This window comes from Felis catus, chromosome D1, assembly GCF_018350175.1.
Source record: "Felis catus isolate Fca126 chromosome D1, F.catus_Fca126_mat1.0, whole genome shotgun sequence".
NCBI classification, from domain to species: Eukaryota; Metazoa; Chordata; class Mammalia; order Carnivora; family Felidae; genus Felis; species Felis catus.
The window spans coordinates 74,774,197-74,791,400 of record NC_058377.1 but is presented as its reverse complement, the minus strand read 5'-3'; the positions used below and the strand labels follow the sequence as shown (position 1 = coordinate 74,791,400).

At 38.3% G+C, this 17,204-nt stretch overlaps 1 protein-coding gene across 4 annotated transcripts in view; it reads right to left on the bottom strand.

The window, feature by feature from the left end:
• ZDHHC13 (zinc finger DHHC-type palmitoyltransferase 13) overlaps positions 1-17,204 on the bottom strand; it is a 51,821-nt gene that overhangs the window by 21,045 nt on the left and 13,572 nt on the right. For 3 of the 4 annotated variants that reach the window (XM_006937136.5, XM_045039053.1, XM_045039052.1), the window contains exons 2-9: positions 16,527-16,672; positions 12,895-13,017; positions 11,367-11,444; positions 9,320-9,464; positions 7,832-7,896; positions 6,266-6,428; positions 5,882-6,007; positions 2,202-2,335 (exon numbers count right to left, since the gene is read on the bottom strand). In XM_006937136.5, coding sequence (XP_006937198.3) covers positions 2,202-2,335; positions 5,882-6,007; positions 6,266-6,428; positions 7,832-7,896; positions 9,320-9,464; positions 11,367-11,444; positions 12,895-13,017; positions 16,527-16,672 — 980 coding nt within the window. The remainder of the gene's footprint in view (positions 1-2,201; positions 2,336-5,881; positions 6,008-6,265; positions 6,429-7,831; positions 7,897-9,319; positions 9,465-11,366; positions 11,445-12,894; positions 13,018-16,526; positions 16,673-17,204) is intronic. The other variant, XM_019812167.3, reaches the window with a different exon arrangement.

The following is a 17,204-nucleotide window of genomic DNA, read 5'->3' as shown; positions in this document are numbered from 1 at the left end:
CGTCCACAGCATGACCTGCCTGAGATTAGGCAGCGCAGATGTGTCTGAATGAATTAAGCAGTGCAGTGAACTACCTAATTTGTAAGCGTCTGCTACCACGACCTGTGTGCTTCGAACAGGCATCACGTAGCAGCCTGGATCAATAGGCAACTGCGCCTGGAGCTTAAAGAAGAGTAGAAGTTTGCAGCTGCCTACCTCCGTGAGACGCGGTCTCTACAGAAGGGTATGAAATAAAAGCAGTATGGATAAAGCTGCCATATGCATTTGTGTCCCATTTGAATCGTGTCCCTATGCCAAATCTAGCATACAAAGCCCTCCACTCACTGTCAGCAAAAATAAAAGTTTCCTATAAACTTTTGTACAATGTTGGTTTCTACTGAAACAAACAAAATCTCAAATGCTCCTATCCTAGGTGAGTAGATACTGTCAGCTCTTGCTTTCTCTCTGAAAGAGAAAACACAAAAACCCCAAACTGATCATTGCGATTTCTGGTGATTTGGCTTAAAATTTCTTTGGCAACCAACTCACAATCTACTTAGTGGAAAATGTATAAATATCTCTAAGTTATAAGTTTTCTGTACAGCAGACAATTTTAGGCATTTTGTTATTTTTCAGAAATATAAGTTTTTACTTTACACTTATATTCTAATTCATTTCCAACCGTCTTGCTGTTGAGTGACCAAGAGGTAAGATTCCTCTAATATTTTGTTTTTCCTTATTACTCAAGCAGCTCATGCTTATTCCAGAAAATGCTGGCAAGCAAAAAAAAGGCATAGGAATACTCAACATCACACCCTGAAGAGAGATCCTTTTAGATCCTTTTCTACGGATCATCATCATACTTTACATTTTTCTTTCATTCAGTAAATGAAAGTTTACATTTACTGAAAATTGAAAAGGGAAACATTTCCTGCTTGCATGGGCCTTAACACTCCAGGAAACGGTGAGTAAGTGCCATGAAAAAAGTCAAACAGGGTGATGCAGAGTTATTCAGGGATGGCCTCAGGAGGTGACACTGGTCCTGAGGCCTGAATGGCTGTGTCTCCTGCTCTAAAACGATACGGTATCAGAACACTTCAGACAAAGACCTGAGCAAGAGTCAAGGCCCAGGAGCGGCATGAGCTCAATGTGCTTTAGAAACAGAAAGAGGGCAGAAGAGCAGAGAAGGGAAGAGAGGAAAGAGATGAAGTCCAAAGGGAGAGATCGAATCACATGACACCTCACAGGCAAGGAGTTTGGATTTTATTTTGAAGACGCGGAAAAGTCAGTGGAAGCCATTAAGCAGAGAGAAAAAAAGGAAACTGTTTGCCTTTTAAAAAGACCACCCTGATTGCTAAGTGGGGATGAACTATAAATCAGGGATAAGAGCCGACCAACTGGAGGAAGAACAGGAAGGACGTGGTGATGAGCTAGATGTGGGAAGGGAAGAATGGAACACAACAGTAATCCAAGGATGACGTTCGTTATTCACAGGGGGAACTGGATGCCATTTTACTGAAAGCAGGAAGAGACTGGGGTGTGGTATGACTGCTGGGTACTGTGTGTCAGCCATGGTTCCAGCCATTGTACATGTCTTAACGATAAAGCAGGCATTGTCACAACTATTATCCTCATTTTTATAGATGAAAAAAGTGAGGCACAGAGAGGTAAAGCAACTTGCTAAAGGTCAGACTGCTGTGTGGTAAAGCCTGACTTGAATCCAGGCAACTTGACCCTTAACCATGACTAAATACAATCATGTATGTTTTCCTAAAAATAGAGCCATCCCACAGTTACCATTTTATAATTTCCTACATTTCAGTTAGGTCGTTTCAACTAAAAAACCTTAAAAGCAAAAATAACGAGCTTAAAATGAATTCAGATCAAGGAAAAAACACAATTTCTGAAAAGTGGGCAAAAGTGCTTCAAGATGCAAAACACTTACAAAAATCTCATTATTTACCAAAATCAACCATTCAAAAAATGAGCTAGGGTCTTTATTTCCTACCAGTTGCCAATTCAATCAAACTACTGGGTTGACCAATCTGCTTTTAGCCAAATGATATGCTACCAAAGCCCTTCCCTCCCACCACCCCTGAAGACATTTCTATGTGGTAAATAACATTCAGAGCTCAGTAAAAACTGCAATTTCAGCTAATTAACAGAAATAAACAATCACACAGAAATGCAATAACCAGCCTTGCAATGACTAATATACACACCTTGGAAGCAAAGATGTCAGAAAAAACAATGTTATTAGAAGACATCCTTTTAAAAGCCAAGAATCTGAATTGAAGTCCAGTATGTATCCAACAGCCCACATGGTAATCACAGAAAGCATCAGCAGCAGGAAGAGCTATTAAGAGATTCAGAATTTTAGAACCTTATGGATTTCACCTCCTAAGTATCTAATAATGATTAGTACCACAGAAGAACTTCTTCTGAAATATATAACTATTAATACAACAGCAGAACACAGTTGTTCTTCAAAATTGCTGATTAGTAAATGTGAAGTCTGAGAAAATTACCAATCTTGGAAACAATCCTTTAAAAACCTTAGATTTTATAAAATATTGCCTAAACATGTTTTCTTGTGCTTTCTTCCCCTCCAAGAAACAGGGGTCTTTCAGAGGAGTGCTAATGAGAGCTGACATTTTTAAAAATAATTTCTTTCAAACAGTATTGTAGGTCAGAAAGCACAAAGCAAAACAAAGGGACCACACAAAAATCAGGACACCCAAGGCTCAAGGTGGAGAGTGCAGCAGTTCCAGCCTGGACACCAGATGGTGCCATCCCTTAATAAAGGTCAGAGGGAACAAGTCCGCAGAAAAGACGACAGTTGGAGGCATGTGGAATTTCAGATGCCTATGGGGAGATAGCCAGGAGGCAGTCAGAAAAGCGGTCGACCACCCAGGAGAAAACTTTGTATTCATCAGTATATAATCTGGAAAGCCATGAACCAATAACATCCCAAGGACTGTGTGCAAGGTAGAAAGGGGCAGAATCTTCGCCAACACAAACGCTGAAGGGGAAAAAAGCTAAGTAGTCAAAGGGAACGAAGAGTGACTGGTGTGACCAGAAAGGCAGGATGTGAACACAGGAGAAAGGTCCCAGCAAAGCCAAGGAAGATTCAAGTTTCGAGAAAGGAGTAATTCTCAGTTGTCAAATGTCACACGGAGGCCAAAGACTGAAACATATCCTTCGGATGCTAATCATTTAGGTTTATGCCGGCAAAGTGAAAAGAATGAAATGTCTATGAACCAACAGTGTGACTGTCTGTACTGAAACCAGGCACCACATTTCTGCAATGCAGTCCCTTAACTGCGATATATATACATGACCTTGGAAGCCAGTAAGGCTTTTGCAACGGCAAAGGGAAAAAATATATTCTGCCCTATTTTCTTCCACTTTTACTTCTCTAAGTGTTCTGAGGACGAATACTTTCAAATGCTATCAAATCTTTTAAAGTCCTATATCAGTTAAATGTCTGACTCTTGGTTTCAGCTCAGGTCATGATCTCACAGTTCGTGAGTTTGAGCCCCGTGTCGGGCTCTGGGCAGACAGTGCGGAGCCTGTTTGGGATTCTCTCTACCCCTCTCTCTATGACCCCTCTCACCCCGCCTCATGCTGTCTCTGTCTCCCTCAAAATAAATAAACTTCAAAAAAATATATAAAAATTAAAAAAAATAAAATCCTAAATCTAATTTGCAAGGTAATCAAGTTTAGATTTTTTTTAAAGGTAGTAAACTTAGAATCTATGAGCAACATAATCTCAGAACAGAAATAAGAATTAAATATGGATTTCAAATTTTTTCTTTCTTTTTAATTTGAGAAAGAGAGAAAGAGAGAGAGCACACAAGTGGGGAAGAAGGGCAAAGGGAGAGAGAGAATCCCAAGCAGGATCCATGCCCACTGCAGAGCCCAACACAGGGCTTGATCCCATGACCCTGGGATCATGACCTGAGCTGAAATGAAGAGTCAGACACTCAACCAACTGAGCCACCCAGGAGCCCCTGGATCTCAAAGTTCAATCCCAGATATAACACTCATAAATGAGCCACACTATTTACTCAATAAATATTCCATTGTACACTATATGCTGCAGCACTGTTCTAAGCACTCGGGACACATCATGAATTTAAGGTTTTTCTCTCATGGAGCTTAAATTCTAGCAGAAGATGACAGCCAAATGTATTAAGTGGTTTAATAGCATATAAACAGCTGGATCACACAGGGCCTCGTAAGTCACTGAAAGGACTTGGGCTTTTATTCTAGGAGAAAGGGGGAGACATCACAGGATTCTGAGCAGATGAATGACAGGATCTGACCTACATTTTAAAAGATTCATCAGTGGACGCCTGGGTGGCTCAGTCAGTTGAGCGTCCAACCTCAGTTCAGGCCATGATCTCACAGTTTACACTGCATCGGGGCCTCTGCTGTCAGCACAGAGCCCACTTCAGATCCTCTCTCTCCCTCTCTCTCTGCCCCTTCCCCTGCCTCAAAAATAAGTTAAAAAAAAAAAAAGATTCACCTGGCTGCTCAGCTGGGAATGGACTAGAGGTGAGTGGGAGCAGGGGGATGACAGACAACTGCAGTAAGCCGCAGGAAAGACACTGGCGCCTGGACCAAAATGCCATTGGTGGAACAGTGAGAAGAGGTCAGATTCTGGATATATACTGAGGGCAGAATTAGCCAATGTGTTTTCCTAATGGACTGGATACATGGCATGACAGAGAAAAGACAAAAATGACTGAAGACTGGAGTTGCCACCTACTGAGAAGGGACAGGCTGTAGATGGAGTAGTTGGGGCGGGGTGGGAAAAAGATCAGGAGTTCAGTTTTGGATATGTATATTGGAGATATCTATAAGACAATGAACTGGATAAGTCAAGTAGGTAATTCGATATAGGAGTCTGGAAAGATCTGGACTGAAGATAACTTTGGGAGCTGTCAATACACACACGGCATTTAACGCCATGGAGGTGCATGAAATCACCAAGGGAATGAATGGATAAAAAAAGAGGTCCAAGAACAAAATCTTGGGTCACCCTACCAATAAGGGTAGGGGAGAAGCAGAGGAGCTGGCAAAGGATACTGAGGAGTAGCAGTTACTTCTTCCTCTCTCCCTCTACACACCCAAATGCAAAATAGATGCAGTATTCATAATGAACCTCTGCAGAGAAATCTGGGCTCTGTGAATTTAGAATCATTCTGAGAGTATAATTACTAATCATCATTAGAAAAGATGATGCCGTCTTTCATATCTGAAAACATTAAAAACAGAATCAGTTCAAAACCCCGTTTTAACAATTTGAATTATGACTAATACGACACTACTAGGGCTAGATTTTTATGAGAATAAGGTGAACTTCTTAACTTTCCCCATCAGTTTAACTGTTAAGTTCAGGAGGACATCACTCAGAAGAACTGCCAAGTTGAACAAAGCATAAAACTGGGGGTCATCTCTTGAAATTCTAGATGTTTTCATTTTGTGAAGTCTGCTAACTCCTCATGATTCTAACAAAACATTGAATGCTACTGTTTGCCCCTTGAAAAAGATTTTCAGTAAAAACAAATTTTCCTCTTGCTACTCTAAGAATTTAAACCATCTGTTTCAATTCATTCATTAAGTAAATGTGGAAGTCTGCTATGATATTCACAAGATAACATGTAGCTTTAGAGCCATCTAGCTGAGGACCAATAGTAAATTGCCAATGGAAGTGCCACACTTCCAACTCTGGGCTATGGGACACATGGGGCAGATGTGACCAGTGGATATAACGCAGCCCTAAGCCAACTCCCTGGTTTCATCCTGGTTTCCTCCCTGATTTGCCTTAAAAACAGAAACACAAATGAATAAAACGGTTCTTATGGCCCACAGAACGGGACCCATATGAAAATACCTCGCATTTCTGCAGCCACCTCCAGAGTCTGAACTTTTTGTTAGCTCTCATTTTGGCTTCTGTTTTTAGCATGTGAATAATGAGCCTATTTTTGTTTTGTAGAGCCATATCAAGAGGTGTTTCGCCCTTAAAAAAAAAAAAAGAGAGAGAGAGAGAGAGAGAAAGTTCAATTATATTTTTGATAGAGTATGGGTGTTAAACATTGTACAAGAAATCAGCAGAATCATAGACTCAGTGTATTCATTCTGGAAGTAGTCAGTTACTGTCGTTGGTTATTTATCTTGTGGTAATTGAAAAATATATGTATAGCTTATGTTTATGTTGATGTACTAATTTTCTAACTGAATATATAATAAACTAAAGGAGATAAATACCTGGTCATACCTTAACATTTCGGATATCCAGGCTAGAACCGGCTTCCAAAAGTTTATCTACAGCATTAACATTTCCCGCTGCAACTGCCCAGTGGAGTGGAGTGTTTTGGTGTATTTTATCAACCACACTGAGAGAAGGATTAAACTTTAAAAGAAATCCAGTTGGTTCTGGCCTGTCTCAAAACAATAAAATATCAAGGAGTATTAGAGAGATGAATGATTTGAAAGGTAAATGCAAATAATGAATCTTTTAAGCTAACATATAAATTAACCACTCAGTTAAGTATTCTGAAGATCAAGAAACTTCTTTGTGCAGAGTTCTATTCCAGGGGCTAATAGGAGAGATGCACTTCCAAAAAAAGACATCTATTATGTGATAGTCGGCAATACAAATACGATAATTTCAACATCAATATGCTGGAATAACTGCTTTTGTTTTTCAAACTTTTACTTTCATGTAGTTATTGTAGTGCTTACCTTTTTTTTTTTTTTATTCTGAATTTAACTTGGGCCAATGCTATGTTATTTATCTAATTAAAAACTAAATGTACACAACACTATATTTGAGGAGATAAACCAAAAGCTGACTTCCATGCTTCCTTTAACCAATTATTAAATAAAGCAGGCATAAATAATGTCCTAAAACATTCATTTATCTTAGAAACCTATGGACTAAAAGGCAGAGTTCAATAAAATATTTTTACTTTACCATAAATACCTTCTCTTCCTTCATGACTACTCAAGAGATTCTTTTAATAAAGCAGTATTCTATTTTACTTATTCTATCAACATCTTTAAACACTATTATCTGACCTCAGAGTTGTCAGCGTAAAAGACAAAATGCTTTTTAACAAAATTCAACCCTCAGCCCCAGCACTCCATGATCAAAAGGAAATGGCATCACAACTACCTTGGATCCTAGAAGAGAAATCCTAAGTAAAAGTAGAATCAGAAATTAAGCACAACACAAATTCATAAAGGCAAAACTGTGGCAAGTATTTGAACAGAAGAATACCAGAAGTTAGACTACGTGGTGGTCATTAATCACATGTGTTTATAAACAAACAGAAAACCTTAAACATGTAAGTACCTGATGGAAACATATGAACAGACCATATTCATACTCATAGATATTCAAAATCTGCTATTTTCAGGGCAGTCAATAATGTCAGAGAACCTTAAAACATACTGTTGTCTGGAAAGAAGATTTTATCATCTCGATTTCAAACTTTGAGAACATTTAAACCTGTAGTCATTTTTTTAAAAAATGCAAACTGAGAAATATAAGCCATGTTCACAGCATATACTATAAAATCTCTACCTGCTCTATAAGGAAATTTTTTTCTTATTAGCAGTTTTCAAATTGTTCCCCAAAGCTATCAGAAGAGAAATTTTATTTCAGTGGTGGTTTTCTAGCCGTAACTACATTAAACGTTCACACCACAGTCACAGGGTAGAAAATCTTCAGAATGTAGTATCATCTCAACATAGACTAGGCTACTTAAAATTATACACACAGAAAAGAAATTGTTAGAACCAAGAATCAGAAAAAGGCAAGTCAGTTAGACTTACTTACCCAAGTACTTTGTGAGCTGATAACATGAGAGGTGTCTGCCCATTTAAATCTGTCATATTCACACTCTGTTCGAAAAGAAGAGTCAATCAGCCTAACTGTAAACACAGTCAAAATTCTCTCTTTAATAGAATTATCTCTTTAATAGAAGTATCTCTTTAATACCTTCAACATCACCATTGCTTTTACAAGAAGCGTTCTGATATCATTTGAACAAAACAGTGTTCTGCTTCTCACCCAAAGGGTGAAAATCCATTGATTTCTACAAAATACTCATAAAGGAAAAATCTGAATATACGCTTCTAAGTGTTGCACGATGTGAATGGAAGAAAGCGAAGGGAAAGAGGAAAATGCTGACAATCATCATCAGATATAAGAGACCTTAGGAGTCATCTAGTTTAGACCTTACCTGACACAGTAATTCAAATTATCATGTCTTACACAAAGCCACCCAGTCTCCATGTAAACACTTCCAGTGACAATGAAACCTCTATCTTTTCTGAGGCAACGCATTGTAATTTTGGACTTATGTTTCAAAGACTAAAACATGAAAAGTTCTTTTCTATTTTTTATAATATGGGGGTGGGGGTGGGGAAGGAAACCATATCTCCATAAGGATATGCTCCTTTTAATAAAATGGGCCCGTGTTTGAGGTGCACAATAATGGTTCTAACCAAGTCAAGGAAAGAGTTTCAGTTACCGAAGTGTCTCTTGGGCCTTGGAGGAATACGACTTGGGAAAGAGCCCAAGGAGAAGCAAACAGGGCTCCTCCTCATACGTCTTCCCAAAATGAGACCCAGGAGGTTATAATTATTCTACTTCAGTGGGCTAAGTCTGAGAGAAAGTGCTTATTTAAAAGGAACACAATCATTCCAACAGCATTTGTGCAAACATGTTTCCACGCCTGTTATAGGCGAGTCTGCTGATACAGAAACCACACTGCTACCAGAAAGCATATCCCAGGCAAGTATGGCTGACAGGGAGACTCCCACTGCCAATACCCTATAATTTAACCTGTGCCATAAATGGATGCCTCTTAAGGCAAGTCATTTTTCATGGAATTACTTTAGAGAACAATAAGAAGCACACATTCAAATTGGTCTCCCATTTGCACTCAAATAATGAAAGCAAATGATGGGTTCATTTAGTGATCTGACTACCATTTCTACATTCAACCAGAAGAAAAATACAGGCTTTTGAAGTCATGTTTTTGAAAAACTCTGCAAATTACTGGGATCATAAGAAAATCTATTATAGGCTTACAAGTTTCAAAAACATCTATTACATGTTACTGAGCTAAATGACCTGTCCTTTTTGCTCCAATGAAGCTGGAAAAGCAGCATTCAATACCTAGACTTACTGGGGCTAATATTTGAATATTTGATACCCATAACATATACTCTAAAACTGAGGGCAGACCTACTACTAATCATCCTCCCAATCTCTTCAGATTCACAGCAGCTGGAGTGTAAGATATGTTTCTAAACATACCTGTCCTTTTGAGATGAGATATGCTATAATAGGCATGTGTTGAAATAATACTGCCAGGTGGACGCTGCTGAATCCCTCCCCATCGATGAGAGTGGGGTCGGCTCCATACTGGAGTAATAATATGACCATAGGCAAATGTCCTTGTCTGCAAATAGAGAGTAAAAATGACACCGTTTTCTACAGCACGCAGTAAAAGAAAAAATTTCAGGAAGAAACTGGTATCCCTAAGACATGAGAGATTTGGGGGGGCACCTGGGTGGCTCAGTCGGTTAAGTGGCCGACTTCGGCTCAGGTCATGAGCTCGTGGTTCGTGGGTTCGAGCCCCACATCGGGCTCTGTGCTGACAGCTCGGAGCCTGGAGCCTGCTTCGGATTCTGTGTCTCCCTGTCTGTCTGCCCCTCCCCTGCTTATTCATATTCTCTCTCTCACTCTCTCTCTTTCAAAAATAAATAAATATTAAAAAAAAAAAACTTTAAAACATGAGAGATTTTGGTTCGATACAAAGAGTATTTCCTAACAGACTTTCAAAACACTGGAGACTGTCCAAATGTATTTCACTTTGAAACTCCAAACTTAGGGCTATTCTGGACAGTCCTTCTTGAATGCGGGTAATACACTTAATAACCTCCCAATCTATTATCAAACCTTGTGTTGCTATAACGTATAAATAATACATGTATAATAATAATAATTATACGTGACTAATGCTAAAAATAAAAACTTAAAAAAATTTTTTTTAACGTTTATTTATTTTTGAGAGAGACAGAGTGCGCGAGCAGGGGAGGGACAGAGAGAGAGAGACGGAAACACAGAATCCGAAGCAGGCTACAGGCTCCGAGCTGTCAGCACAGAGCCCAACTCAGGGCTCCAACTCACAAACCATGAGATCAGGACCTGAGCCAAAGTCAGACGCTTAACTGACTGAACCACCCAGGTGCCCCTGAAAATGAAAACTTCAAAACCACGTACACTTCACTGTTGTTATTTTAAAACCAAGAAATAATCATGAGAATTGAGGTATAACATTCAGATTGCAGGCATATACCATGATAATATTCTTCTCAGGAACTACAGACTTCTACATTTGAATATGGCTCATTTTCCATGTAAAGCATTGCACCCCACTTGCTCAAAAGGGAGGAGTTGGTTAACCTTAGATTCTTCAAAATTCTGGGCAGTGGGAAAAAGATTCCACTCCTGTCTTAAATAAACAAGTACTCATTTTAGTTCTAGGTTCACGTCAACCCCACCAACCAGAGACTGGAATTAAAATGACAGATGAAGAGGAGCATCTGGTTGGCTCGGCTGGTTAAGCACTAGACTCTCGACTTCAGCTCAGGTAATGATCTTGGGGTTTTTGAGTTCGGGCCCGGCATGGGGCTTGGAACTGTAAGCGCCAATTCCATCTCTCCCTCTGCCCCTCCCCCAATCTCTCTCTCACAAAATAAGTAAAACTTTAAAAAGAAATGACAGATGAAGAAACTGTTAAGTATCAAGACAGGCACATATTAATTTCAGCTTCAAATGGCCAATATATTCCAGAGAAAAACACTAAGTAAGTTTACAGTTCACTGACTTATCACTTTATCCATGTGATCAGCTATAAAAGATACTTATTTTGATTATAAGAAAGTATAATACGCATATTTCAGTTTTAGCATCATAGTGGGACCCTAAATTAAACAAAAAAAATATACTGTCCCAAAACTTTAATTTTCTTTTTTTAATGAAAGGGAAAAAAGGGAAGGAAAGCCTTTCTTATGGCCCACAACAGCAGTTTCCTGATATGATAGTTACTAGGCACATTGGCTATTTAAATTCAAATTAGTTAAAATTAAATAAAATTAAAAATTCATTTCCTTAGTTGCATTAGCCACATTTCACATTTCCTATGTGGCTAGTAGCCACAATACTCGATGGCACAAAATAGAACATTTCCATCGTCACAGAAAATTCTGCCAGAAAGTGCTAGTCTACAAGATTCAGAAAATGAACTTAAGTCACCGTGACTCTGAACAGCAATTTCAGTGTTTCAAGAAATCTGTACCTGATGGCCCAGTGAAGAGGTGTCGAATTTAAATCTCCACCCAACTGATCTACTACAGCACCTTTTGAAATATAAAACCTATTAAAAGCAGACATAAATGAAAATAAGATTTAAAACTTAAAATACATACTGAGAAAGAAAACATCAATTTTTCTTAGTAATAAATATACGACAACAGAAATTATAATAATAACCCTCCCCCGAAACACTCAGACCTACAGAAGTCTGAGATTCACACAAAGGCATCAAACAGATCCCTGGTGAAATAGTCTTAGCATATCAGTAATTACTCCTGCTGTCATAAGCTTTCCATCATAACTTACATACCAAACGCATGATAACTACTCTCACCATATATTCTAATTACCCAGCACTCTTAAAATGGTTTATATTCAAAACACTTAGGATCACACAGATATTCTACTTAACCCACAAGAAGAAAGGTGGAATAATGTCACTTGTAAAATTACTATGTGGAATTGAATTCTAAAAGTAAGTAGTAAAAACTTAATTCAAAATCCTTTCAGAAAAGTTAGATATTCTGAGTATTTGGCTTCCTATTTTGGGGTCGCAGAGGTGATACACTGTATCAAGTGAACCTATAAGAAGAAGAGACTTATCTTCTTCTGTGGTTTACAGGAAGTGGTCTCATTATGCTAAAGTTGTACTTCATATATCATATTATCTAAATAATATACTAGTTTATTTCCACAGAAAAGGTGTTTGCCTGTGACTATAAAGTGTGGTTTTTTAAGTGTATTTTAAACTTCAGTACATTTTTATTTTCTTAAATCCCAAGGATTTTAAATATATATAATACAAAATACATACACATTCACATACACACATTTAATTTACATGCTAAGGTATAAAATAAAGAAACAAACAAAAACCACACAATGGGGAAGTAGTGCTCTATGAAGGGGAAATATTTCATATAATCCAAACATGTCTACCTAAAAATGTATTCCATATTTAATCTAAAAAATGGTTAAATCATTCTCCTACCCATCCATACCTCCTGGGATTTTAACAAAGTAAAATATTTCCATGTTTTTTCTAAACTAGACGAAACTTTCTGTTCTATCCTGAGACAGTTTATGTTACGTTTTTCCTTTTCAAAAAATGTTCAGGGCACCTGGCTGGCTCAGTCAGTAAAGCATGCAACTCTTGATCTTGGGGTTGTGAGTTCAAGCCCCACGTGGGGCCTAGAGGCTACTTAGAAAAGAAAAAAACAAAAACAACAGTATTCCATTTCATTGCCTGAACTTTATCTTTACAATGGGTCCCGTGGCTTTATCTTTAATTTCCCTTTTTGGGCCAGTGAAAGTCCCGAACTAGATGGTCAATAAAGCCCTTTTCAACACGATAATAACCGATGCATGCAGCACAAAATTTCAGGTATTCATTCACAATAAAAGATTATAGATGGTACAGCATTCATACTTGTACTGAAAGAAAAAGACAACTGAAAAGAGGTCTAGAATAAAAAATACATACTTAATAACACACACACAGCCCATCTTACTTTACAAGATCCAGCCTGTTGTTAATAGCAGCCCAATGAAGAAGCGACACATTTTCTTTGTCTGGTTGCCTGACATCATATCCTGCCTCTACCAACTCTTTACAACGTTCAAAAATCCCGTACCTGAAATAAGAGGGGGGAAAAAAAGGTAGAATGATACCATTAAAATAATTTCAAATACCAAAATTTATTCCGTTTACCATGTCTTTATCTAATCTCTCAGCCAACACAGATACAATAATTAACAAGGATAAAAATACAGAGGATGTATTCTTAAGCCAAACAATAAAAGTAAACTTTATTTACTAACTGATCAGACAGATACACGTGGAGTTGAACTTGATTTTCTTAACTAAACTTCAACATTCACATTTGCTCTCCCTCAATAAATTTCATTTTATCATTTCCTATATGCCAGGAATGTATGGTGCTCGTCCCTAACTACAATCCTATCCCTGAATAAGAGAGACAGACTAACAGCAAACTTGGAATGGGATAAATTCAACAATACGATGTGGGCGTGGTGTAATTATAGCAAAGAAAGGAATGATTAGCCCTTCCTGAAGGAGATAAAGCATGATATATAAGCTGTTTTATAGGCTGAAGGAAGGGCATTTCAGGCAGAGAAAAGAGCATGTATAAAAACCAGAGACGTGAAACTGCATGGATGTTCAGAGAAATATAAGCAATTTAGCACAGCAGAAACATAAAAGCATAAAAAAAGGGAGTGGCAAGAGATCAGGCTAAAAGAGGCAGGCAAAGGCTGCATGGGCCTCTATGCCATGCTATGCAGCTTCAGACTTCATAGTTCGAAGGGAAGCTGCTGAAGATTTTAAAAAGGAAATCATACCCACTTTGAGTTCTAAGAAAGATCCCATTTGTGGTGGTATGGAGGCTAATCAGAAGAGCGTGACTCTTGTACATAAAAATAGGTGGGAGGTAATGAGAACCTGAACTAAGAGAGGCAGTAAGAATGGAAAAGGAGGAATGGACTTGAGGGATATTTAAGATGGTTATTTAAGTGACTATCAGAATAAAAAATATCTTTTGAATACTACAACAATTTTTTAAATCATTCATTAGCTTTATTTCTTTCTAATAGAAACTATTAAGTCCCCAACAGACCATTTAGCACTTTCTTTGAGACTTATTTTTTATGTTTTTTTTTTTTTTTTAAGTTTATTTGAGAGAAAGAGCACACATGCGTGCGCGCGAGTTGGGAAGGAGCAGAAAGAGAGGGAGAAGGAGAGAATCCCAAGCAGGCTCCATATTGTCAGCACAGAGCCCGACGTGGGGCTCGAACCTACGAACTGTGTGAGATCATGACTTGGAGCCGAAATCAAGTCGGATGCTTAACTGACTGAGCCACCCAGGTGCCCCGATACTTATTTCTATTTAGAGGGAGCCAAATGTTTCAACAGGCCCTCAAGGGTGAAAATCACAATGTTAAATTAAATAAAATATACCTCACCAAAATGTGTGTGCTGATCAGGCTGTCTTTATGGTACTTTTTTTTTTTTTTTTTTTTAATTTTTTTTTTTTTTTCAATGTTTATTTATTTTGGGACAGAGAGAGACAGGCATGAACGGGGGAGGGGCAGAGAGAGAGGGAGACACAGAATCGGAAACAGGCTCCAGGCTCTGAGCCATCAGCCCAGAGCCCGACGTGGGGCTCGAACTCACAGACCGCGAGATCGTGACCTGGCTGAAGTCGGACGCTTAACCGACTGCGCCACCCAGGCGCCCCATATGGTACTTTTTAAAAGGTAGAGATACTTGTTGACAATGCTAAGTGAAAATAGTAGTAAGAGAGTGAACTGTTAATAAAGATACGTATATTTATATTCTCCATGTTTTAAATGTCAACTTTAACATTTTACTGAAAAAGAAATACTCCCTTTATGTGAGAAATACAGTAATTAATACACATTAATTAGGATTTTGGTGATTTAGAGAACATACATATCCTAGCTCTCTTTGCCTTTTCCAAACACCACCTAATGATATTCCCACAACCACTTAAGGAGGTCTAAGACCTAAAGTAAATTTTAGGAAAGATATAAAACGTGAGTTTTTACTGGAATTCTCTGTGCACATAGCCTAATTTCTTTTATTTATCATAACAGAGCTCTACTGGCAGCAAAGAAACATTTAAACGCTTCTATGCTAATTAAAGCAAATAATTACCTTAAGAACACTCTTACCTTCACATAAATATAATAATACAAGTAATATCAAAAAAGACTCACCTAAAGTAGCAGTTCCAAGGGCTTTTCGAGTTCATATGAATTAGTAATTAGAATACTCAAATAATTATTGATTTCTTTTTTTAACATTTATTTATTTTTGAGAGACAGAGCACAAGCAGGGGAGGGGCAGAGAGAGGGAGAAGACACAGAATCCGAAGCAGGTTCCAGGCTCTGAGCTGTCAGCACAGAACCCGACGTGGGGCAAACTTACGAACTGCAAGATCATGACCTGAGCTGAAGTCAGACGCTTAACCAGCTGAGCTACCCAGGCACCACAAGTTGATTATTTTTTAACATAAATAATAGATTAGTTTTTGTTAAGGCCTAACAGACTAATCAGTCACCAAACATCTTTGCTTTTGAGAGAAATTATATCAAGTTAGTGTGGTAACATTAGTTCCTTACATGCTGATTAGAAGCTCTGATGGGCAGATTTACATTTGATCACTAAGAAAATGATTCCTAATTAATGTAATCTAAAAGACAAAATATTTTGAAACATGTTCAATGGCAAGAGGTGGGGTGGATGTTAATAACCAGTGAGATCCATGAGGGGGAAAATGTTAGAAATGATTTAATACAAATACCCACATATGGAGATCTTAAGGGGAAACTTTCAAAACACACTTTCATTTACAGTGCAAGCAAATAACCCACTATATGTTTCAAGTGGCCAGAATACCTATTTCTATTTTACTGACATTTTTCCAGGGCACCAAGTACAATGGGTACATAGAAAGTATTTGAGGGGCGCCTGGGCGGTTCAGTTGATTAAGCATCCAACTCTCGGTTTCGGCTCAGGTCATGATCTCCAGCTTCGTGAGATCAAGTCCCACATCAGGGTCTGCGCTGACAGTGTGGAGACTGCTTGGGACTCTCTTTCCCCGGCTCCTCCTGCTGTGCTTGCTCTCTCTCTCAACATAAATAAACATTTTTAAAAAAAGAAAGAAAGTACTTGATAAATAATCGTTTAAAATATCCATTAAGTGTCCGAGCTGATATTTTTCTATCCCGTTGACTTATTTAGATTGTAGCACATTTTTAAAAACTCCAATTTGTTTCAAACTCAGAGTCTAGTTTTACTGTCATTTATAATCATCAATTCACTCAACGAACATTTATTTGGCAGCAAACACAAGAAGTATGCAAAAGCACTGGGGTGACAAGGATGAAAATGATGTGCTTTCGCTCCTAAGCTGCTCATGATCTAATGGCAGAGACCGGTAGTAAACTGCTAAGGTGCACTGTATTAAGTGCTCTGATGCCCATAGGACAAATACTAGCCGCTAGAGTATGAGGTGAGGAAGGTGCCACAAACTGTACAAACATTAATACGATTCCACAGAACGCAGAAATGATCAGATGAAGCACTGGGGAGACTTACTGAGTAGCTTTTACAATGTCACAGTTACTAGAGTCCTCTATAAGAGGAAGAGCTTCTCTCGCCTTGGCAAGTTCTTTGCTTTCATATGCACAGACTCCATGTCGACCAAATCCTGGAGGGTGGGGGCCGTGGCTGTGATTCCTGCACTGAAGCATAAGAGAAATGTGACAAAGCATAGGAGGAGAATTAATGTCACATTCAATTACATAATGAACCAGCTGCTACTATCAACAGTGTATCTATATTATCAAATTAGAATTACTTTGAGTCTTCCAGGTATATCCTAGGGAAGATTCTCATCTTAATCCTATTCACTGAGTGAGATGATCATCAGAAAATTCCCCATTATAGATTTTGTCATTAAACAAAAGTCATCTACAAAGGCACCAATGGACCTTCTGACCTGTAGTAGCTGGAGGGTTACAGCTACCGACATAGTAGGAAGGTCACCAGCTCTCTGCTTTGGGGAGTTGTAGCAAACACCCTAAGGATACATCCGAACCTCCCAATAAAACAAGTTCTTGAATAGGTATAACTGGAGTCTCAGGAGAGGAGGAGAAAATATTTTTAAATATTTGACTAAATACCCCAAAGCCTTCCAAATTTGGTGAAATTATAAACTCACAACTCTAAAAGCTCAACAAACCCAAGAAGGCTAAACCTCAAAACTGTACACAA